Raw genomic sequence first — 25,031 nt, 5'->3', positions numbered from 1 at the left:
ACTAAAAATAGTTTATAATTAGTAATATTGAATTTTTTATTTATTTTTCATATATTTAGATGATTATAATATCTTTCAATTACATCAAAAAAATATCAATAAACTATACTTTACCTATATAATATTATTTTCAAATACAATCACAATTTTGTTTACTGTTTATTATTAAGAGATTTAAAAAACTAATTTAAAAAAAAATCATTTGATAAAATTAACGCTATATATTTTCTTAATATTAAATTTTCTTTTAAATTTTATGTTTTTATGTTTGTGGAACTTAATAGAACCATAATCAAAATACCAATTCAAATCTGAATTCTCATTTTTAAGATTATTTAAAATAAATTTCAGTCTCCATTTCATAAATCAAATGCATAAAGTTATTTATAATTTATAAAATATTTTAATTATTGTAAATATTAATATGTTTTCATGAGCTTCCAAAAATGTATCAACTACTTATGCATGTAATTGTTGATCATCACTTTATATTCTGATATTTTTTAAAAACATCAATATATAATTTGATAAATGATATGAAAATACATGCACATTTAAATGATAAATAAAATTGATTTGATTTGACTTAATTATAATAAAAATAATTATACTTCATTTTGAATTTGAAAAAATATATGTAACTCGATATATTCACTACATGAGTGACTCAACTAATCCAACTTATATCTAAAATCATATATTTAACTAGGATAAGAATATATAATTTTATAAGAATAGTAATTTATTTTATAAATATAAATCATACTACACTTTAGTTTATTTTTAATCAACTGTTACAATTTAGTTATTTTGTAAAATTCATATATTTAACCAACTGATACAATTTAGTTCTTTTGTAAAATATTCATAATATTATCGTTATATTAATTTATGTAATTTGGAATCAGACACTTCAGTTTATTTTTTTATTTCATTACAAGCACAATATATCTTAAGTTATACATAATCTTCATAAAATATATTTACATATCTAAGACAACAACTACCTAAATGCAAATAAAAATTAATCAAAATTTTGATATATAGAATAAAAATATTACAGTTGAATTCAGATATGCAATCCAATTTACCCAATGATAGCTAATCGACTGTAAAAACAACAAAACCGATTAGATATAACATATATAAAATCATATGTATAATTAAAATAATATAATATTATTAATATAAATGATGCATACATATTATAAATTAATTTAAAATTAAAAGTAAATTGTAATCAATTATTATAGTATATTTATTTTAGAAATATCTATACCACGTGAAAATCACCTAGCGTGTAAAAGATAGTAAATGTGAGTATTTACTTCGAATGTGTCTTTGCCTTTTTGATAATTAGCAAGTTGACAAACTCTTTTCAGCGGTCAATTCACAAAGGGGCGTGTACTTATAACTCAGATTATCTAATATTATTACCAAGAAGTTGAAACATGTGTAAATGACAAATGTGAGTATTTACTTCAAAGGATCAGATCACAACGAAGGGCAAACCATTTCTTCTATCTGACTGTCTCCATCAAACATTCCTAAATTGGAAAGTCGAAACTTCAATTCTCATTTTATGTTAAGATCCTTGCATCCATATACACACATGAATCATGATAGTAAATGTTAGGACATAATAGAACCGACAAACATTTAAGAGCACATTTATCCCCACCTCTCAAGTGGGCTCTTAAGAGGTGGACTTCACATTTTTCTTAAAACTCAACTCTTCCTCTTCTTCTGCAAGATGCGAGTTTCATAGAGTTTTTGTACTGTTCGCGAACCCCACTGACACGTGGTGGCCCGCGATTGATTAGTTTTTTTTTTTTAATTGGACAAAAAAAAAAAAAAAAAACCTAAGAACCCAGGCTCCCTCCTAGCGTTAATCATGCTCTAATAAATTTTAGCTAAGGACCTTAGTTAAGAATCACCTAATTTTTGTGCTACAATGAAAGTTTCTTAATTTGGGTTTTTTTTTTAAAAAATTAATTTTTTTTTATTAAATAGTCACTAAATTCTACTAGTAGATGATCACAAACTCTTAAACTAAAACAAGAATCGAACTTCAAGTATCACAAGGAGCAAGACCTGGGGTTTGGCGAACCATGTCATGGACTTGAAAGTAGTCAAGTATCTTGTTCTTCTCCAGGTGGAATGCGACTTTACATTGAATCGGATCCATCTTTAAGAGCATTCAAACCTCTTCCATAACAAGCAGAACACTTCATCATCTGATTTTCCTTGTAAAACACCGGCTCTCCATCAGCATTGCACGTTGGACAGACAACTTCTCATCTCCCTGTTCAACCTATTAATCAAAATGCCCTCATCAAAATAATAATTCATCCTAACGGTAATATGGACATAGATATAATGTTACATGTGCACTTGTCAACTGTCTCAGAATGAGGAACTGGGACTCAAGAAATGGCTTGCTCCAGGAACTGATCATTTCCTGTCAGACACATTAACCACATCACAGCAGCATAAGAGATTGAGATAAGCCATAATACAAGGTCATATTTATCAACAATCACACTGATAAAACACTTCATCTTAAAACCACTGCTTAGTCTCAACAACAAACACTTCCATTAATACTACACACCTGTTAACAAAGGCTAACTAAACATTCTCTTGGTTCCAATTGAAGTATGCAACCAAATAAAAAAAACAGTATGGAATTATCTGTACCTGGGAACTTGCTCAAAAAGACAGACACACCAATGATACCTTAGGAACAACCAAACTCTCTGCGTTAACCTCACTGCTACCAGAAGTAACAGGCAACTTCAACACTTTTCCACTAGAAAGAGTCACAGCCAATTCCGGAAATTTCACAGCTGACACAGCATGAATCACAGTCTTATTCGCAGCTGTTATCTGCAACAACATCAATTATCAGTTAAGAAACTTCACAAACCCCATTGATCATGCATAGCTAAGAACAAAGAAAACCAGAATCTCAGGTCTTTTGATTGTGACTACTACCATCAATCATTACCTTACCACCATGTTCCTTAAACTCTTTCGTATCAGCAAAGTACCCCCGATTCATCTCATAGCTAAGCAGACGAACCCCCAACTGGTTGCTTCTCATCGTCCCATCAGTAATAATAAGATAAAAGATCAATCTTCAGCAAAAAAAAATCTCAACTTCAAATCACAATCTCAAAAGGATGAACCACACAAACCCCCAATTACGATCAAGTTCCGATACAGGTACCTAGTGAATACACGATTGTGATCAGTTACGTGAAGTCAACAAAGCCAAAAATTTGCATTAAGAATCTATGTACCTTGTTTCCATCTCGAGTAATCACAAAGTCCCGAGAAGGAGTCACCAAGACAGAGAATCAACACAATTTGAAATCAATGAAATCAAAGCAGTCGGAGAAGACGAAAAAAAAGGAAAAGAAAGAGAGAGAGAAGAAAAAATCTCATTAAAAATCGATCTCCAAAATCACTAATTAAATATCGGTAAAAAGGTTTTTATTTATTTTTGATTTAATTAAATCAATCATTTAACTTTAAAACCCCATTAAGGATTGCCGATAATCATGGTCTAAGTCAGTACTTTTCCTCTACGCGGGCATGACAACATGCTTCCCATTTTCTTTATATTTTTTCCTACTACCTATTTATTTTTCGTTTTTACTGCTACTACTTATATCTCTCTATCTTCTGCTGTGACAGGACACGTCACTAACGGTTTTAACGGCTTTATCGTTATGTTTTATCATTATCAAGTTCTTATTTATGATTTCTATTAGGATAAGGATTAGTTTTAGCCTTATCTATATTTTGGTTTTACTATATATGTAACTCTTACGATAGCTAAGAGAACTCAATCAATAAACTATTTTTCCCTAACTTCCTTATCTCTCAAGTTATCTTGCAAAGCTCTTACAAAGCTACGCTTACGAACACATTCATCTAAGAAGATCTCTCTACCTTAACGATCTTCTTCTACGCTTGTGTATCCCCATTCTTCGAATCCTCAAGAAGGGTTTCTAGTTCGGGAATTATCCGTTACGGTTCCCGTCTCAGTGGTATCAGAGCATTTCAATACCTTAGGACCAAACTATGGACACAAGGCAAACCACCGCGCTGGCCGAGATGAACAAAAACCTTGACGACTTGCGTTTATCACAAACTCAACAATCAGAGGAAATACGCAAGGATCTTGGAGGAGAAATCGCCGAGCTTAAAGCTATGATGGAAAAATTCCTTAATAGCAATTCGCAGTCAACACAACAAGAGGGAAGTTCCGGCCTCACAGCTGCTGACAAATCCCAGAAACAAGACCCACAAGATCGCTTCACAGGAGAACAGAGTACAGCAAAAACAACACCAATGAACTCCGACCAAAACGCTACTCCACAGCTCCCCAATACACTCTCGTCACGGTTAACAAAAATAGGGTTCCCGATGTTTGATGGAACAGCACTTCGTGAATGGATTTACCGTTGCGAACAATTCTTTTCGATCGATAGTACTCCACCAGAATTGAAGGTTCGTCTCGCCTCCCTTCATATGACCGGCAAGGCTCTTCAATGGCATCACGCCTACGTAGCCAACCGCTACAACATATTTCCACTATGGCCCGACTATGTCTCTGCTGTATCGGAACGCTTCAGCGAACTTTTCGATGATCCTCTCTCTGAATTAGTCAGTCTTAAACAAGCAAACGACTCCATCGACATCTATCTGGAAAAGTTTGATTGTGCTATGACAAGGATTACTTTGGCTCCTGCTCACGCCTTAAGTATCTTCCTCACAAACATGAATCAGCATCTAGCCTTTCATGTCCGCCAGTTCAAAGCTTCCACAGTACCAGAGGCAGCACGAATCGCGAAACTCCACGAGCTATCCCTACTCCATGCTCCGACAAAGACATCATGGCCAACCTTCAACACGTCTCAGAGATCAAACTTTCAACAAAACAAGAATCAATACAGCACAACAACACCAACATCGTCCAACACCAGCGACAATCAAAACAACAAACCGTTAATACCTAATGCACCTCAGAAACGGTTTTCTTTCGACGAGATGCAGGAACGAAAACGTAAAGGTTTGTGTATGTATTGCGAGGAACCTTTCACACCTGGCCATCAACTGAAACATCGACGTTCAGAGCTTTTACTTCTTGAAGCCGACCAAACAGAATTCGACGAAGAAATCGCTTTCGACGAACAGATACGCGAAACAACAATTGCAGATGATGATAAGGTCCCTACGATCTCGGTACACGCATTAAACGGTTGTCCGACGTTCAACTGTATGCGCCTAATGGGTCAATACGGAAAAAAAAACTGCATATTCTGATCGATCCCGGCAGCACACATAACTTCCTCGACCTACAAATTGCCAAGAGCTTGGGCTGTTCTTTAACACCAATCAAACCAATGGCAGTGGTCGCAGCCAGCGGTGACTTGATAACCAAATACAAATGCAGCCCGTTCACGTGGAAGATGCAGGGCTACGACTTTACAACCGAAACAAGAACTTTGGCGCTGGGATGCAGTGATTTGGTACTAGGAGTTCAATGGCTATCAAACTTGGGCCCTATCCTTTGGGATTTTCTGAATCTACGAATGGAATTCAACTTCAAAGGTCTAAAACATGTTCTCCGAGGAGCAACACCAAACAACCCCAAAGTCGTCACAGGAAACAGCTTAAACAAGTTATTACTACAACAACCTCAGCTCGCCCTCCTCCACTTACGCGAGATCAACGACACTACTTCACCGCAGCAACCACTTAACCCCGAGACTATCTTCTACCACATAGAAGCAAGCAACCCACAGCTCGACGAAAACGGATCACTCCAACGAATCCTTGACTCTTACTCTGATATCTTTGATGAGCCTTCGTCTCTTCCTCCATTCCGAGACGGTTTCAATCACAAAATCCCACTCGAAGCAGGAACTAACCCTGTCAATCTACGGCCATACCGATACTCGTCGATGCAGAAAGACTCGATCGATAAGATGATTCGTGAGATGCTAACTCAAGGAATCATTCAATACAGCTCCAGTCCATACGCTTCCCCAGTAGTCCTTGTGAAAAAGAAAGACGGTTCATGGCGTTTATGTGTGGATTATAGAGGCTTAAACAAACAGACGATCAAAGATAAATACCATATTCCCCTACTGGAAGATCTGTTAGACGAACTGGGAGGTGCCAAATTTTTCTCCAAGCTGGACTTACGCGCCGGTTTCCATCAGCTACGCATGTCTCCTGAAGACGTGTACAAAACAGCATTCAAAACCCACGCGGGCCACTACGAATACCTCGTCATGCCTTTCGGACTTACTAACGCCCCGTGTACCTTCCAGGGCCTGATGAATCATGTGTTTGAACCGATTCTTCGTAAGTGTCTGCTAGTTTTCTTCGACGATATCCTGATATACAGCAACACCTGGGAAGATCACCTCATTCATATCGACATGGTTTTCGAAATACTTCGACACCACCAGCTCTACCTCAAGCAATCCAAGTGCACCTTCGGAGCAACAAGGATTGAATACCTTGGCCACTTTATATCTTCTGCCGGCGTCAGCACCGATCCAGTTAAGATAAAAGCAGTCGAAAATTGGCCCATTCCTAGTAACCAAAAGCAGATCAGGAGCTTCTTAGGTCTTGCTAACTACTACAGACGTTTTATACAAGGTTACAGTATAATCGCACGACCACTCACCTTACTACTCCGGAAAGATGGATTCTCGTGGTGTACAGAAGCAAACTCAGCGTTTCAAGATTTAAAAACGGCCTTAATAACGGCACCTGTCCTCGCCTTACCTGATTTCTCTAAGCCATTCATAGTAGAAACGGACGCATCCAAGACGGGTATAGGCGCCGTGCTCATGCAAGATAACCATCCTATCTGCTACATTAGTAGAGCATTGGGACCACGACACCAAAACCTTTCAGTCTACGAAAAGGAACTTCTTGCAGTGGTTCACGCGGTCCAAACTTGGAATGCTTACTTGGCTCATAACAAGTTTATAATTCGAACTGATCAGAGGAGCCTCAAATTTCTCCTGGAACAGAAGATCACAACTCCTTTTCAACACATGTGGCTGTCCAAATTAATGGGATACATGTTTGAAATTCAATACAAACAAGGCAAGGAGAACGTCGCAGCAGACGCGTTATCTCGCGTTTCTGGCTCCCAATTGCTTCAGATCACGCTATCTCAAGCCCATCATGGGTTTTATGAGGAACTGAAAGCTTTGTGGGACACTGATCCGTCTCTTAAAAAGATCATCTCCGAGCTGCAGGACAACAAATCCCTTCACCCGTCATACACGTTCGTGAATGGAGAACTACGCCGTCGAGGGAAACTCGTAGTAGGTGATGATCCAACAGTCAAGCTTCACATATATAAATGGCTACACGATTCAGCTATTGGAGGACACTCGGGTCGTGATTCGACACTGCAGCGCATCAAAACTCTGTTCTTTTGGCCGAAGATGAGCTTAGAAACTCAAAACTATGTTCGAAATTGCCCAACCTGTCAGAAGAACAAATACGATTTGGCAGCAAAGCCAGGTCTGCTGCACCCACTTCCGGTCCCTGCAGGAGTTTGGGAGTCAATAAGTCTCGACTTCATAGAAGGTCTGCCCCCATCTGCCGGCAAACATTGCATCCTCGTGGTCATTGATAGGCTAAGTAAAAACGCCCACTTTATGGCTCTATCACACCCATACACTGCTATGGATGTCGCCAAAGTTTACTTGGATCAGGTCTTCCGCCTCCATGGAATGCCCAAAGACATTACTAGCGACCGGGATCCCACCTTCTTAAGTGAAGTATGGCGAGAGATGTTCCGTGTCCATGGTGTCGATCTCAACTTCTCAACAGCCTATCATCCTCAATCCGACGGTCAGACAGAGGTTACAAACAAGACTTTGGAAACATACTTACGATGTATGGTCTCTGACTCGCCTCGTTCTTGGAGCTCTTGGCTTCCTCTCGCGGAATGGTGGTATAACACAACCTATCACTCGGCTATTCACAGTACACCGTTCGAGATCGTCTACGGTCAGCCTCCGCCAATACACATGCCTTACTTGCCTGGAGAAAGTTCATCACAAGCTATTGACCGAACGCTTCAGAAACGGGAAGCACTCATTGATATGATGAAGTTCCACCTCTTGCGGGCTCAAAATCGAATGAAACAGTACGCTGATTCTCATCGTTCTGATCGTGAGTTCTCTGTTGGTGACTATGTGTACTTGAAACTTCAACCATATCGTCAACATTCGCTGAAGGGTCGTAACTTGCCTCACAAGCTTTCACCACGTTACTACGGTCCGTTTCGCGTACAAGACAGAGTTGGTTCGCGGGCTTACAAGCTTGAACTACCACCAACTACTTCCATACATAATGTGTTCCATGTGAGTCAACTGAAACTGTGTCCCAACCCGCCAGCTTCAACTTCAATGCCTCCTCTGCCACAATACCTCAACGACATTGGTTCAAGTAGAGAACCTGAACTCATATTGGAAAAGAAAATGGTCAATCGGCAAAATAAACCAGTGACCAAGATTCTCGTCCAGTGGAAAGGTTCTACTCCTCAACAGGCGACTTGGGAGTTCTACCAAGACTTCATTGCGCAATATCCTGAGTTTCAGCCTTGAGGCCAAGTCTGTTCTGAAGGAGGGAGTATTGTGACAGGACACGTCACTAACGGTTTTAACGGCTTTATCGTTATGTTTTATCATTATCAAGTTCTTATTTATGATTTCTATTAGGATAAGGATTAGTTTTAGCCTTATCTATATTTTGGTTTTACTATATATGTAACTCTTACGATAGCTAAGAGAACTCAATCAATAAACTATTTTTCCCTAACTTCCTTATCTCTCAAGTTATCTTGCAAAGCTCTTACAAAGCTACGCTTACGAACACATTCATCTAAGAAGATCTCTCTACTTTAACGATCTTCTTCTACGCTTGTGTATCCCCATTCTTCGAATCCTCAAGAAGGGTTTCTAGTTCGGGAATTATCCGTTACGGTTCCCGTCTCATCTGCATATTTTTTACCCGGAAATTTGCAAAACCCTGAAATCAAAATCTTACCTTTTAGTTTTCATTCCTCCTCCGGCAATCCGGCAATGCCTGCATATGATGATGGTTTAGATAACGAGTGGAAGGGTTTCACGGTTTTCCCCGAAGTAAACTCTAGCCCTAACCCTAACTATAGTTTCAATTTCTTGGTAAAGAAGGCAACCGTGGAGAGTGAGAAATCAACCGGTTCTATTTCCTCCCGTTCTTCGGCAAAAGAGGATAGCTTCAGAATGGTGTTGCCACCGGCCATGCCTCCGCCTAGGGACTCAACCTTTCCGCTTCCTATGTTCCCTGAGCCGACGAGAACTCGGAAGAAACTTAGCCACCAAGAATCCTTTCTTTTTATGACAAAATCTCTCTACTCGAAGAAAATCTTTTACAAGGAAGAAGATTTCAAGTGTAACGCCTTCTGCTTGTCTCTACCTGGACTCGGGAAACACAAGCCAGTTAGATCTTCAAAACGCAAAGACTCGATGGAAAAGAAGAAGATGATCACAGCGTCTTCCTTTACCTCGGTCGAGAAATACGAATGGTCCCATTCTTGGACATCGACTACGTCTCTGACGCAAGATAATGGTCGGTCGTATTTTGATTTACCGGTGGAGTTGTTGAAGTGCTGCAGCCGTGGAGGCGGAAAAGGAGGAAGATATATGCAAGAACCGGCGACTTCTAGTTTCTCGTTCGATAGAGAAACAGAGATTATGGCTGTGACAAGCGTTTTAAAGACGAGGAGCTCACGGTCGTCGCAAAGTGATCATTGCTAAGCCGTGTGAGATTTTAAACTTTTTCTTCACCGTCGGTTTCATGCCCTACGTGCTACGTCGCCGCGATCTGATACCCCCCCACGCTTGCGTAAGGCTAGGGATGACTTTAACACCTTGTCTGCTCAAAACGCTTGAATAAGGGATAAAAAAAACAAAAGTTTTTATATCAAATATGTTATTTATATACCATATATGCTTGTAAGCTACGGAGACTTTAACGTCTGGATTTCTCTTCTTTTCTTTTTTAACAAAAAAACATCTGGATTCCATAATATTAACATTACTGGATCAGAAATCAACAAGACATTGGGCCCTTCTTTCATCAAGCCAACCAGTTAACATCAACACCAATAGTCATCAAAGACCAGAACATAAAAAAGGATCAAAACAGTATGGTTTATACAGCTGATCATCTCATCTTGCGTAACCGTTTTGATGCTCTCCTGGGTGAAGATGAGTAAGCTGTCAAGCCAGCTGTGAAGTCACTAGATTGCTTTGTTCCCTTTGTATAAGTATCAAGCTAAACCTAGAGTTGTAAGCTAAGTTTTCACATGAATAAACTTCAGTAATATTCAGCAAAATAAACAACTTTCTCTCAAGTTCTATGCTTACCTATATGGTATCAGAGCTCAGACGATGGATGTCAATCAAGATCCGCTCGATGTTTCTGCTCTCACGATAACACAAGCTGTCACTTTGAAGCTCAAGGAAGGGAACTATCTCATCTGGAAACTTCAGTTTGAGAAGTTTCTCTCTAGTCAATCGATTCTCGGATATGTCACCGGTGCTCAGCCTCGTCCTGCTCCAACAATCACAGTTCATAATGGTGAAGAAGAAACAGAAGCTGTGAACCCGGAGTTCAACAAATGGGTTCAGAAAGACCAACTCTTCCTCTCTTGGATGTACGGAACCTTATTTGAAGATGCCCTCAAATCAGTGTACGGTCTTCACACTTCTCAAGATGTCTGGCTAGCTTTAGCAAAGAAGTATAACCGTGTGTCTGCAACAAGAAAACTAGATCTCCAAAGAAGAGTTCAGACAACGGTGAAAGGAAGCAAGACTATGGGAGTATATCTTTCGGAAATCAAGTCGCTTTGTGACCAGCTCGACTCTATTGGAGCCCCAATCACAGAACATGAAAAGATCTATGGCGTTCTCAATGGCCTTGGAAAGGAGTATGAAGCAGTCAGTACTGTGATAGAGCATTCCATGGATCAGTACCCCGGTCTGTGTTTTGAAGATGTAGTTCATAAACTCACCAGCTTTGATGATAAGTTAAAGGCTTATGAACAAGTTCAAGAAGTCACTCCTCATCAAGCCTATTATACCAACCGTGGTGGATACTCTGGACGTGGTAGAGGAAAGTACCGTGGAGGATATTGTGGCCTGTCTCTTACACTACGCAAGGAAGAGGGTTTCCACAACAGTTTGGTCATCAGCCAAATCGGCCCTCAGAAAACCAGCGTCCAACATGTCAGATCTGTGGCAAGTATGGGCATCCTACGTACAAGTGTTACAGAATATTTGATGAACACTTTGCTGTCAACGACCCTCCACATCAAGCTAACGTTCTCACCACTCCAGCTTCACACAGAGCTTCAGGAGCAGAGTGGTATCCAGACAGTGAAGCTTCTCACCATGTTACCAGTTCAGCTCAACATCTCGATTATTCTCACGTGTATGAAGGGGTTGATCAAGTGATGGTGGGAAACAGTGACTTCCTTCCTATCACTCACGTTGGTTCTGCGTCTATCTCCACTGGAGTAGGTATACTTCCTCTTCTTGATGTGTTAGTATGTCCGGAAATTACCAAATCGTTGCTGTCAGTATCTAAACTCACTGATGATTACCCATGTGAGTTTACGTTTGACGTTACTATTGTGTGTGTTAAGGACAAGCGAACCAACATGGTGCTCAGTCAGGGAAGCAAAACTAAGGGCTTGTATCGATTGGATGATTCTCAGTTTCGATATTTCTACTCGTCAAGGCAACAGATCACCAGCGACAGAGTGTGGGATCTGAGACTAGGACATCCGAACGATCAAGTATTGAAGCATCTATGAACAATAAAGGCCATTTGATTCAGTAAGCTGTCTCAGTCAATGTGTGAAGCATGTCAAGTAGGCAAGACGTGCAAGCTACCTTTCTCTAGTTTAGTTTTCAGATCAAGTAGAGTCCTTGAGAGAATATATTGTGATGTTTGGGGCCCTGCACCTGTTGTTTCAGTTCAGGGTTTTCGATTTTATGTTGTGTTCATTGACAATTACTCAAGATTCTGTTGGTTTTATCCCATTAAATCAAAGTCTTATGTTTTCTCAGTCTTCAAAGTCTTCCAACTACAAGTTGAAAATCAATATAACAACAAGATAGCTATATTTCAGTCAGGTGGTGGTGGTGAATTCATAAACAAATCTCTCACCGATCATTTTGTTGCTAGTGGGATAAAACACATTGTTTTCTGCCCTCACACTCCAGAGCAAAATGGAATAGCTGAGAGTCGTCACAGACACATTACAGAGCTGGGATTGTCAATGCTGTATCAGAGTCATATGCCTTACACGTTGTGGGTTGAAGCCTTCTATACTGCGTCTTTTCTAAACAATCTTCTTCCATCTTCTGTCAGTGACAAGATGGTAAGTCTGTTTGAGCTACTGAATAAAACAAAGCCTATCTACACTGCTCTGAGAGTCTTTGGGTGTGCATGCTATCCATATTTGTGGCCTTATGCGAAGAACAAGTTTGATCCTAAGTCTTTACTATGTGTCTTTGTTGGATATAATGAGAAGTACAAGGGATACATATGCTATCATCCTCCTACTGGACGTGTGTACATTAACAGACACGTACTATTTGATGAATCAAGGGTTCCTTACACTGATGTCTATCGGCATTTGCTACCCACTCCAACAACGCCATTAAGTTCTGCTTGGAGGTTACTATATTCAATGCTTGAGCAAGCTAATACTGAAGCTGTTTCTCAGGAGCCTCAAGAAAATATTGGGAAAACTGTTCTTGTTCCAGTATCCTCACCTCAGACAACACCAGAACCAGTTATATCCTCTCTTAGTCAGTCTACACCAGGCTCTTCTGAGAGTATGTCTACTGAAAGTTCAACTTCAGACGAGAGTGATCAGAATGATCAAGGAGATGAAGCTCCAGTGGTCGTTCCTCCACCTGCCAACTCTCATAAGATGACAACAAGAGGTAAGGCTGGAGTAATGAAGCCTAATCCAAGATATGCTCTAGTCACTGTAAAAGGTCTACCTCAACTACCTAGAACAGTGACTGAAGATTTAAATCATCCAGGTTGGAACGGATCAATGGGAGAAGAGATTGATACTTGTCATGAGACGAACACATGGAGCCTTGTTCCTTTACCATCAGGAGATAAACAAATTAGTTCTGGATGGGTTCACAAAGTGAAACTCAACGCTGATGGAACATTACAAAAGCTTCGGTCTCGTCTAGTAGCAAGAGGAAACGAGCAGACTGAAGGAGTTAACTTCTTGGAGACTTACAGTCCAGTGGCCAGGACAACAACAGTAAGGATAGTTCTACACTTTGCCGTTGTGAATCGATGGGATATAAGACAGTTGGACGTCAAGAACGACTTTCTACATGGGGACTTAAATGAGACAGTGTATATGAAACAGCCTCCTCGTTATGAAGATAAAGAGCATCCAGACTACGTTTGTTTGCTTCACAAAGCCATCTATGGTCTCAAGCAGGCCCCTAGAGCTTGGTTTGATAAATTCAGCTCTTATCTACCAGAGTTTGGCTTCACCTGCAATGTTAAAGATGAATCTCTGTTTGTGTATCAGAAGGAAAAAGGAAAAGGATGTGATCTTCTTACTACTCTACGTTGATGATATGGTGATCACAAGAAACAACATGACATTGGTTCAGAGTCTCCTTGATGCTCTGAAGAAGCAGTTTAGGATGAAAGATATGGGTTCTTTGAGTTATTTTATTGGGATTCAAGCTCACTTCACGCCGACGGGTTTGTTTCTTAACCAAGAGAAGTATGCTTCTGATGTGTTAGTAGCTGCGGGAATGCTTGATTGTGCGCCAATGCCTACACCACTTCCGCTTCAACTAGCCAGAGTCCCTCATCAAGATGAAGTGTTTTCCAATCCTACTTATTTCATAAGCTTAGCAGGTAAACTGCAGTATCTCACACTGACAAGATCAGATATACAATTCTCTGTCAATCTGGTGTGCCAGAAGATGCATGAGCCGACGGTGTCAGATTTCAATCTACTCAAACGGATTCTCAGATATCTCAAGGGAACCATTCAGATGGGACTACTTGACTTCTGAAACAAACTCACAACTGAATGCTTATTGTGACAGTGACTGGGCTGGATGTCAATATACAAGAAGATCAACAGGAGGTTTCTGTACATTCATTGGATCAAATCTGATCTCCTGGTCAGCTAAGAGACGACAAGACTCAATTGCTAGATCATCTACCGAAGCAGAGTACAGAACGCTTTCAGACACAGCAGCTGAACTCTCTTGGATCAGTGGCATGTTACAGAGTATTGGTGTTAAACAACAAACGGCAGCAGAGGTCTACTGTGACAATCTCTCCGCAGTCCATCTAACTGTGAATCCAGTTCTTCATTGCAAGTCAAAACACTTTGCTACACATTATCACTTTGCTCGGGAAAATGTTGCTGATGGATCCCTTCTTGTCAAATACATTCCGGCGATACAGCAAATAGCAGACGTGTTCACCAAGTCTCTACCGCAACAGAGTTTCTATCACTTGCGTTCCAAACTCGAGGTGGGTGAGATCCAAACTCGGAGTTGAGCTCTCACCCACCTCGAGTTTGCGCGGGGGTATTAACATTACTGGATCAGAAATCAAGAAGACATTGGGCCCTTCTTTCATCAAGCCCAACCAGTCAACATCAACACCAACGGTCATCAAAGACCAGAACATAACAAAGGATCAAAACAGTACGGTTCATACAGCTAATCATCTCATCTTGCGTAACCGTTTTGATGCTCTCTGGGTGAAGATGAGTGAGCTGTCAAGCCAGCTGTGAGGTCACTAGATTGTTCTGTTCCCTTTGTATAAGTATCAAGCTAAACCTAGAGTTGTAAGCTAAGTTTTCACATGAATAAACTTCAGTAATATTCAGCAAAATAAACAACTTTCTCTTTTTCTCTAGTTCTCTGCTTACCTATATATAATACATTAGTTTTAAATTATTATTTTGCTAATTATGTAAGCAGAATACACTTACATTGTCAAAAAAACTTCGAAATTAAGCATGCATGAATTAGAACGATGAGAATTGGACGCTAATTAAGTTGGTGTGGAAGACTGTTGCTTAACGGGAATTTTTTCTATACATATTCTCGGAACATGTTTTAAAATAGAACTTTGATAGGCGAGAAGTGGAAACATCGTGAGGTGTGAAGATTCGTGATATTGTGTAACCGAAACTAAAAGACCCAAAAAATATCAAGTGGTAATTAGAGAGCTAATAAATTTTTTTACAAATTATATTCGTAAGATTAACGCACCAGAATTTGCATGAGGTGGAATTCACGGCGAGAAAGCAGACATAGAGGAGATATATATGGTTGATCGATCTTTAAGAAATCAAAATCTATGAAAAGTTTTGTGAAATAAAAAAAATAATGTTTTCATCGAAGCTTTGTTTCCGACTTTCATATCATATTTTTGGTTGGCTTAGAAGACGAAAAACTTGATTAAACGGGACAAATCCTTTCGTTATACAATAATTGGAAACGTTACCAGACAGCATTGCGAACGAACAACGTCATGCGATAAGAGTAAAACAGAAAGTGTTGTAGGTTAGTGAACTCGTTATATCAGTTTCTTGTATCGAAGAAGACACGAACAACGTCCATAATCTGAGCTCTGCAAATCGGGCATTTCCCTCCACTCCAGTGTAGTTCATTGGCACATTTCAAGCACGTGCACATATGTCCGCACCTGTACAAAACCGCTTCCACCTGCGTTTCGTCGCAGACGCAGCATTTGCGTTTCATTGGGTTTTCTCGGTGAACCAAGCTCGCGTTAGTATCCAAACATGTTTTCACAGAATCTCGTAGTAACGACATTTCTTGTTGAAGTTGTTGGATCTGTGTTTTCATTTCGCTTATCAGCTCCATTTCCTGAAAACGTTTTTAATTAAGCGGTTCAATGATTCTACTACTACTAGTGCGGTTTGCGAGTTTCTATGGGGATAACAATAAAATCTAAAAACACTTACAGGTGAAGGAGGGTTGTGAACAGACAAGACAGGAGTTGAAGTTACTTCAGTGTCTTGACAACTCCATGATCCTGCAGGAGACGATGCAAAGATCGGCGAAGAAGACGAGTCATCTCCATCGTCTTGCTCTTCACCTTCTTCAGTAAATGGTTCTTCTTCTTCAGTTTCCTCCACATTTTCATTTCTATGTTCTTCCTCTTCTTCTTCTTGTTGCAATTCCCATTTTTCAGAATGTTTGTTCGAATGTGTCTGCACACGAGACATCATAAGCCTATCGATCTGATCCCTTAACCCGCTCTGGAGAAAGTCTGTGACCGGTCCTCTGTAATATCCAAAACCACACATTTTCTTAGTTAAATGGTTAACAAATAAGAAAATGGATTTATTGATTTGATCAGTTACTTACCGCTCAAGTAGTCTACGTATGTCCTCTTTCTCAGACCGAGTGTTCATAACTTCCAGGTACCGCTTCTTCCTCAGTTCCTCCCAGTAACTTCTCGGCCGAGATATTTCGTGAAGCCAGTCATTGTTGGTTTCTCCGTAGTAGTAAGATTGCTCATCTTCTTCATACTCTTCTTCGTCTTCCCATCCATTTAGGTAAGACGTTTCTTGTTGCTCAAGGCACTGATCAATCTCAATACTCTCATGTACCACACTTTGCGGTTGAGTTTCTTGTTCTAGGCAGGCGCTAGGGCTTGTCTTCTCTTCTTCATTCTTGTCAGAATCGTCGTCATTGCAGCAAACTTCTTCTACTTCTATTGTTTCTTGCAGCTGAAGGCAATTGTTTTTTGATCCAACTGTTCCATCAACAGTTCCTTCTCCCTTACGTAAAGTTGCTTTCTCTAAGTTAGGGTTAGGGAGACTCAACCTCTCTTTGAAAAAGGCCTCCAGTGTAATACCGCGGTTTTTCATTGTCTTGTTATCACTAGTTACTTCTGTTTCTTCTACGGCTTTCTTATTCATAAAATGATGATCCTTCCTCTTATCCGCATCAGCACGAAATCTCTCTCTGCGTTGAGATTGACGATCAGAAGAAGAAAATGCTGAGAATTAAAACTCAAGAACATAGATTCAACCTTAAATTCAGAACTGAAGAGCCACCTCCAGATCCGATACGGTTCAATCCAGTTGATTTTGAGTTAGATCGGTTTTGTTCTTGAACCGCTTGACAGCGTTTGAGGTTCCTTAGCCTTAGCATTGACTGTTTTAAAACAATAATTCATATATATATGAGATGACATTGTAACAGAAAAATAAATATTGGCGTGTGAGGATTTATAAAAAAAAGTTGAGAAATAGTGAAAACATATAGTATTACCTGGAGGCGGCCACGTTGAGTAAACCTAGAAACAGCGTTGCGTTCAAGAAGCGAATCTAACTCGCGGTGGCGATCGCGTTCCATTTGCATAAGCAGATCCGTAAACGCTTGCCGTCCACGGATTCTCGGTGTTACCATCGGAAAACTGCTTTTCTCCGACGACGACCAAGACGAAACGCAAGGTCTTGGCGTTCTGATCGTCGAGAGTCCACCGCCGGAGATCACCTTCGCTTCGTTGCTTAGCCTCCGAATCAAGTCAGCGACTCGACAGGAATCGGAAACCGAACCGCCGTGTGACCGAGATTCGATCTCCACGTCACTAATCTCAGCTTCAGATTCTATCGATGGAGATTCTGAAAAACGGGAATCTTGAACATTGACTCCTGAATCGCTCCGGCTGCTATTAACCGGCGATTGGTTATGACTAGGCGAATTCCCACCGCTGGATCGGTTCAGCCTCGCCTCCCATATCTGTACAAGAGAGGAAGCTCCGTTTCTGTTCGATTCATCAGATTTCTCCTTCATCGTTTCTGCCGGAGACGCAAGAGCAATTGGTTTCTCTGTTGACCTAGCATTGGCGATACCATTGTTGTTATCTTTCTTTTTAGTAAGAGTCTGGATCCAAGAATCGACCAAGTTCTGCGAATTCTCGTCCGAGACAGGTTGGTGATGATGATGGTTCGGAGCTTTCTTGTAAACGATGGGGGTTTGATTACGATCTCTAAGGATAAAACCGAACCGTTGAGACGGAGACGGAATCTCCACCTGCGAAGACGCCATTTGTAATGAAATCAACAAACACAATATCAAATACACATTCGAGTCTCTTTTTAATCGATGGAAGGAGCTCTGTTTCTTTTCCGTGTCTCTACGAGAACTAAAAAAGGAAGAGGAAATCGTTTTGGATTAGTGAAGATACTGATTTTTCTCGTAATAAAAACAGAGAAAAGAAACAGAAGAACAGAACGAGAAGCGGTGGAGAAGCGATGAAGAAGGGAGAAACAAAACCAATGAAACAGTAATGTGCTTATCTGTTTAGTACTATAAGACTTTTATTTGTTTTTTCCTTATTGTCTCCACCGCTAAAAATGTTGCGAGTCCTAAAATCGCTCTGTTTTGTCCCTTAAACTTCGGAACATGCTCGTAATAAGATAAGGTAATAAAGAAATGAGGTGTCAAAACAGAGGATGATAGATGTTGAGGTTCCCAAGAAAGAAAAACTTCCGTGGCCAAAAGTGAAATTGGTAAAGAGTTTAAAAACCTATAGTTTCGTTTTTGAACTATAAATAAATGGTGATTGTACACAGATGTCGCGCTTTTTGGTAAACGCATTTAATTACTACTAATTAAATTGTTAATTGTTTGGCTGTTAATGCTCTAGTCAAAATGAGCCGTTTGATTATTTAGCCGTTGGCGAGTGGGAACCATGCAATGCAATTTCTATAGTACACGAATGTCCATTTAAAGAACAAAACCTAGGGGTCAACCTTTCAATTCACCTACCTCCTACAGATCAATTAAAATGTCACATAGATATTAATTAAAAAACATTAAATTAAATAAAAAATAGTTAAAAAAATAAAAATACTAATTTTAAGGAAGCTAATGCCGTCGAAACCCTAAACCCTAAATCTTAAATTCTAAACCCTATACCCTAAATTCTAAACCTAAACCCAAACCGCTAAACCCAAACCCTATACCCTAAACCCTAATCCTAGACCCCATAAACCCAAATTATATACCTTAAACCCAAAATATAGACTATAAACCTAAACCTTATACCCTAAATCCAAGTCTTAGACCCTAAATCCAAACCGTAAACCTTAACCCAAACCCTATAGCATCTAAGTATGGGGTTTGGGTTTAGGGTTTACCGTTTGGATTTTGGGTCTAGGATTTGGGTTTAGGGTATAGGTTTTGGGTTTAAGATTTACAGTTTGGGTTTAGGATTTACCGTTTGGATTTATGGTTAAGGTTTTGGGTTTAGGGTATATAATTTGGGTTTAAGGTTTACGGTTTGGGTTTAGGGTCTAATACTTGGGTTTAGGGTATAAAGTTTAGGTTTATAGTCTATTTTTTGGGTTTAGGGTATATAATTTGGGTTTAGGGTATATAATTTGGGTTTAGGGTCTAAGATTAGGGTTTAGGATATAGGGTTTGGGTTTAGGAGTTTGGATTTGGGTTTAGAATTTAGGGTATAGGGTTTAGTTGCAAGCGTTAGCGTCGTTAAAATTAGCGTTTTTATTTTTTGTAGCTATTTTTTTTTAATTTAATATTTTTTTAATTAATAATCTATGTGTCAATTTGATTGGTCTTAAATGATAGGGTGAATTTAAAGGTTCACCCATCTCCTAAGGTGAACCTATATGTTCACCAACCAATACGATTTCATTATTTTAAATTCGATATATTTTAAAAAAAAAAAATTGTCAAATTATATTATGTTTTTAAAATTAAAAGGTAAAAAGAAATAAATAAAAAATATTAGTAATTAAAAAAAATATATATTTTTAACGTCGTCGGCAAAACACTAAACCCTAAAACCTAATCCCTAAATCCGAAATCTTTGGATAAACCATAAACCCTTGGATAAATCTTAAACTCTAAATCAAAATCATTAAGCACTAAAACACTTAAGGGTTTAGGGTTTAGGATTTAGGGTTTAGGGTTTAGAGTTTAGTGTTTAGTGTTTTTTTATTTAGAGTTTAGGGTTTATCCAAGGGTTTAGGGATTTACCCAAGGGTTTAGGGTTTAGGATTTAGGGTTTAGGGATTAGGATTTAGAGTTTAGGGTTTTTTTAATTTTTTTTCTGTAACTACTATTTTTTTTTTTTAAAACATAATATAATTTGACAATATTTTTTTTTTTTTTTTTTAAATATCAAATTTGAAATAATAAAATCCTATTGGTGAATAATTCTTTAAATAACTACTGGTCTGCTTTCCAAAAGGTTTATTGCAAGTTTGCAACTTATTTTATTGACAAGGCTTCATAGATGTGACTCCTTAATGAGCCTCTTTACCAAGATTGAACCACGATAAATCGATAATTAAGGTTGATTAAGCCCATATATGAATGTTGAAAGAATATTGTTAATTTCAAAATCAGACGTTTTACTTTAATTTACAGAGTTACTCAATAAAATATCACTAATCATGGTTTGAAGATATCACTGGCCCATATATCCGGCGTTTGAGGATATGCATGTGTATGGACGACCATAAACTTATATATAGAGAAATAACAGTACCATAACCGACAAATGAAACAAATAAAATACCCCGATCCAAGTTGACTAAGAAATAGAATAATAATCTAATCCAAATAATATATAAATTCCTTGTGTTGTCTTATATTAACAAAGCATATATTATTCTACGCGACATGCATGCAAGCAACTCATTTGTATAATCAAAATCTTAAAGTTGTGCCTCCCACGTAAAACCCAGTATAAATATACTCTCACACTCGGTCTCGACCATATGAAACAAATTCAAATTCGATCAAATTGAAAAAGAGAGAAAATAAAGAAGACAAAACAATGAAGTTGACCGTGGTCTCAGCTGTCATCCTAGTCGTGGTTTTTGTGGCATGGCCGGTATCAGCTGGAGGATCCGGACACGAGGAGGAGGAGGATGATACGAAGTCATGGTTTCCTTTGGACAATCTATTATCGCTGAATTATTATGACAAGAGTTGCCCAAATTTCGAAAAAATCGTCGATACCAAAGTGAGGCAATGGACAAAGAGTGACCCTTCCCTTGGTCCTGCCCTCCTCAGACTTCTCTTCCACGATTGCGGAGTCACGGTATTGCTCTTTTCAAAATATTTATTTGACCACTAATCGTTCCATTGCCTAGTATTTTATGTTAATTGATGGTTCTTCTAATGACCATTAGAGTTTGTGTTGGTAACACAGTATTCCAACAAAGTAAGATATAGCATATACTCTCTCTATTTTCGAAAATAAAATTTTCTAGATTTTATGGTTATGTATATGTAATGATATTTTTATTTAAAAATATATAAAATTAAATGATTTCTTAATCTGTGTGCACACATCTGAAATGACATTTAAAATAAAATGGATGAAAACATTCATTGTGTATCCCCTAGACATTATTTGCGAAGTGATTTTGCTACAAGTCCTTTGTACAATCAATTTCACAAAACATATATGACATGACTACTGAAATTGATGACATGACTTCCGGAAAAATATGACATGTGACATGGATAATTTCATTTAATGATGATTTATATTTCTCGCAAACTTATAAGAATATGATAATAATTTATATATTACATTTAATATTGATATTTCTTTTTGGTAAACTTTTTTTAAATATGGTAATAGCTCATACATCATCTAGAAAATAAATATATTCATATATAACATTTCAAATTTTGAAATATTATTATTTTTCTATAATTATACAATTTGTATTACTAAAGCTTTCAAAAGTTTCTACAATTTTTTTAAAAATTAAAATTTCTAATCGTATGATCATTAGTTTTTTATATATCTACAAATTTTATAAATATTGTTTAGACTAAATTTTTGATAATTATATAATTTTATATCATTTTTATTAGTTTTATACAAATTGATTTAATATATATCAAATCTATATTAAATATTAGTAAGAAAATAGTAAAATCTATAATATTTAATAAAATTTATTTTTAATATACATGAATATTCTAGAAAATCTTTATTTGAAGAACGGAGGGAGTATATATAAAAACAAAACCAACTAATCTAAAAACTTGTTTTACATGGAATCCCTTTATTTTATTTTTTTTGATAACTCTGGTATCTGGGCAGCCACATTCCCAACTATGGGCAGCCACATTCCCAACTATCCCCCGTAGGGGGTCCAGCGCCCCAACGGAAGGGATGTTAAATCCGCTGTGGCCGGGGCTCGAAGTCGTGATGGCGGGCACCTCAGCCGAGGACCACCAGACCACGAGGCCCGGTTAAATGGAATCCCTTTATTGTGACAAATTTCATTTCATTTTGAGGTATAGATGAACATAAGTCGCGTGTTGTTTTGTGTGTATATAGTACATTTGAAATGATAAAATAAGAAATCTTTTGTGAATGCGTCACAACTTTCAGGGATGTGATGCGTCGGTTCTTCTAGACCACGAAGGATCAGAGAGAAAATCTCCGGCGAGCAAAACCCTAAGAGGCTTTGAGCTAATCGATGATATCAAGTCCGAGATGGAGAAATCCTGCCCCAAATTAGTCTCATGTGCCGACATCCTAGCGGCAGCTACCCGCTCCGCCACCTACCAACTCGGCGGTCCTTACTGGCCCAACGCCTACGGACGTCAGGCCGCCGTGACATCACTGGCCTTCTCGAGACATTTCAGTCTTACGGACTCAACGTCCTCGACCTTGTCATCCTTTCCGGGGCCCACACCATCGGAAAAGCATACTGTGGAACCATCCAATCGAGGCTTTACAACTTCAACGCAACACATGGAACTGATCCGTCCATTGATCCTAAATTCGCAGATTACTTGAGGCGCAAGTGTCGCTGGGCCGCAGAGACGGTTTACCTAGACGTGGAGACTCCGGTAGTATTCGATAATCAGTATTACATCAATCTTCAGAAGAATATGGGAGTCTTGACCACCGATCAGGAGCTTGTGAAGGACCCGAGGACCGCTCCGCTTGTACAGGCTTTCCCGGAGCAGCCGGCTCAGATGTTCAGACATCAGTTTGCTGTGTCGATGGCTAAGCTGGTCAATGTCGGTGTCATCACTGCTGAAGATCGTATTGGAGAGATCAGGAGGGTTTGCAGCAAATCTAACTCCAGACCTTACTGATTGAAAAATTGGTGATGAGTTTATAAAGGACATTATTCTCTTATAGGACATAACCCACTTTTTATATTCTCTTACAACCTAACATCTTTGGCAAGACTCCAATGAAAGAAAATTACTATAAGGGTCTTAATGAATAGATGATCTACACCATTGAATCAAAACAAAATGAGCCACACGATTTGTCCTTTCTCTCTCTCCTCCTTACACGGGACCCACCCTTCTTCTTCCTCTCTTCAATTAACGTAACAACCACCATTCTTCATCACTTCAATTCTTCACTTCAATTCTACACCAAACAATATCTCTTTTGAGAGATTGGACGAAGAACAGCATAAACATCCACAACAAATCGTGTATCTTCCTCCATAGATGAACTTGGGTAATGTTTTGTCTCTCTCCTCTCTCTCTCTCTCTCTCTCTCTCTCTCTCTCTCTCTCTCTCTCTCTCTCTCTCCCAAATTAGATACAGTACGTTGAATCATGTTTGAACCAAAGACATTACAGTAGTAAAAGTGATTTGAAATTGAATATAATGTAAATCTAATTATAATCATGAAATTGTGGAAGGAAAATTGTTTATATAATATGGTATAACTAGTACAACTAATGTTACTGTGATTGTTCATAAGAACTATACGACTAGTTAAACACGTACAACTATTAGTCACGTATACAATATGATACTGGTACAACTAGTACAAATGTCATCACTGCTACGTGTATAACTAGAATAACCGGAACAACTACTAAGTGGTGATGTTGTTTATTATACTTTTTCAGGTAACTATGGATAACAACAGACGCGTGGTGATATATTTTGATCAAGGGGGTAGTTATTCAGATGTGGGAGATGAAGTTCGATGGAAGCGGAAAGACCGACATATTTCTACTTTAGTGTTTACGATGAGAAGTGATGAGGAGGTGACTTACTCTCAGTTGGTTGATAGAGTATGCATGAAAATGAAGATTGATGTAGCTTCGTCCAATATTCAGCTGAGTTACTTTCCGTTTGGAATGGATGATAAGAGGCCATGTTACATCTTCGATGATGAAGATGTTTTAGGATATTTATTGGAAGTCGAAAAAAATCAGAGGCGTACTGTCTTGCACGTGGAGCTCATAGAATATGTCTCACAAAACCAAAGTAACGAGATGTTTTCTAGGGATGAGGAAATTATTAGTGATGCAAGAGCAAATGATGATATGATTGGTCTTAAGGAGTTGACGACTATTCCTCATATTCAAGAGGATGAGAATGAGAAAGGCGATGAAGTGGGTACTGAAAGAGATGATATGGAGAAGTTGGCGGTTGTTACACCAGCTGAAACACCAGTTGTACATTTCGAGTGGGATGACGGTATTGACATGGCTTTGCACCAAGAATTTGAAACTAAGCATGAAGTGAGAGATTTAGTGGACAAAGCTGTGCATAAGAATTGTTTTGAGGTTGATATAGTGAAGTCGATGCCTCGACTTTACGTATTAAAGTGTCGTGGGGTTGGTTGCAAATGGTATTTACGAGCTGCAAAGCTGAAAAACTCAGATTTTTTCACTATAAGGACGTATCGGAAGATGCATACTTGCGTTAGGATAGAGGAAAGTGCAACCAAGAAGGGGAAAAGAGGCACACCAAGCTTGGTCGCATCTGTGTTGCAAGCTGATTATCCAGGAAAATACAAGACTCCAGCACCAAAGGATCTCATAGATTTGGTTGAGAACAAATTGGGTGTTAGGGTTTCATATGCTACGGCTTGGAGAGGAAAATACAAAG

The 25,031-nt window shown here is 38.8% G+C and overlaps 2 protein-coding genes and 1 pseudogene across 2 annotated transcripts; 2 read left to right on the top strand and 1 right to left on the bottom strand.

Annotated features, from left to right (window-relative positions):
• Positions 1-9,134: 9,134 nt before the first annotated feature.
• Positions 9,135-9,986, top strand: LOC125591781. Its single transcript, XM_048766626.1, is given in 1 exon segment — positions 9,135-9,986. A coding segment is annotated over 1 exon segment (852 nt).
• A 5,488-nt stretch (positions 9,987-15,474) lies between these two features.
• On the bottom strand, positions 15,475-18,641 carry LOC106412392. Its single transcript, XM_013853311.3, has 5 exons — positions 17,424-18,641; positions 17,182-17,306; positions 16,512-17,114; positions 16,106-16,427; positions 15,475-16,007 (listed from the first exon to the last, which is right to left on the bottom strand). The coding sequence occupies exons 1-5, from the start codon at positions 18,201-18,203 to the stop codon at positions 15,702-15,704; spliced, it is 2,136 nt and encodes a 711-aa protein (XP_013708765.2). The 5' UTR covers positions 18,204-18,641; the 3' UTR covers positions 15,475-15,701.
• A 1,671-nt stretch (positions 18,642-20,312) lies between these two features.
• Positions 20,313-23,280, top strand: LOC106414500 (annotated as a pseudogene).
• Positions 23,281-25,031: the final 1,751 nt, after the last annotated feature.

The sequence above is a fragment of the Brassica napus genome, chromosome C8 (assembly GCF_020379485.1).
Source record: "Brassica napus cultivar Da-Ae chromosome C8, Da-Ae, whole genome shotgun sequence".
In the NCBI taxonomy this organism is placed as follows: Eukaryota; Viridiplantae; Streptophyta; class Magnoliopsida; order Brassicales; family Brassicaceae; genus Brassica; species Brassica napus.
Note: the sequence above shows the minus strand (reverse complement) of the source record. Positions and strands in the feature narration are given on the sequence as shown.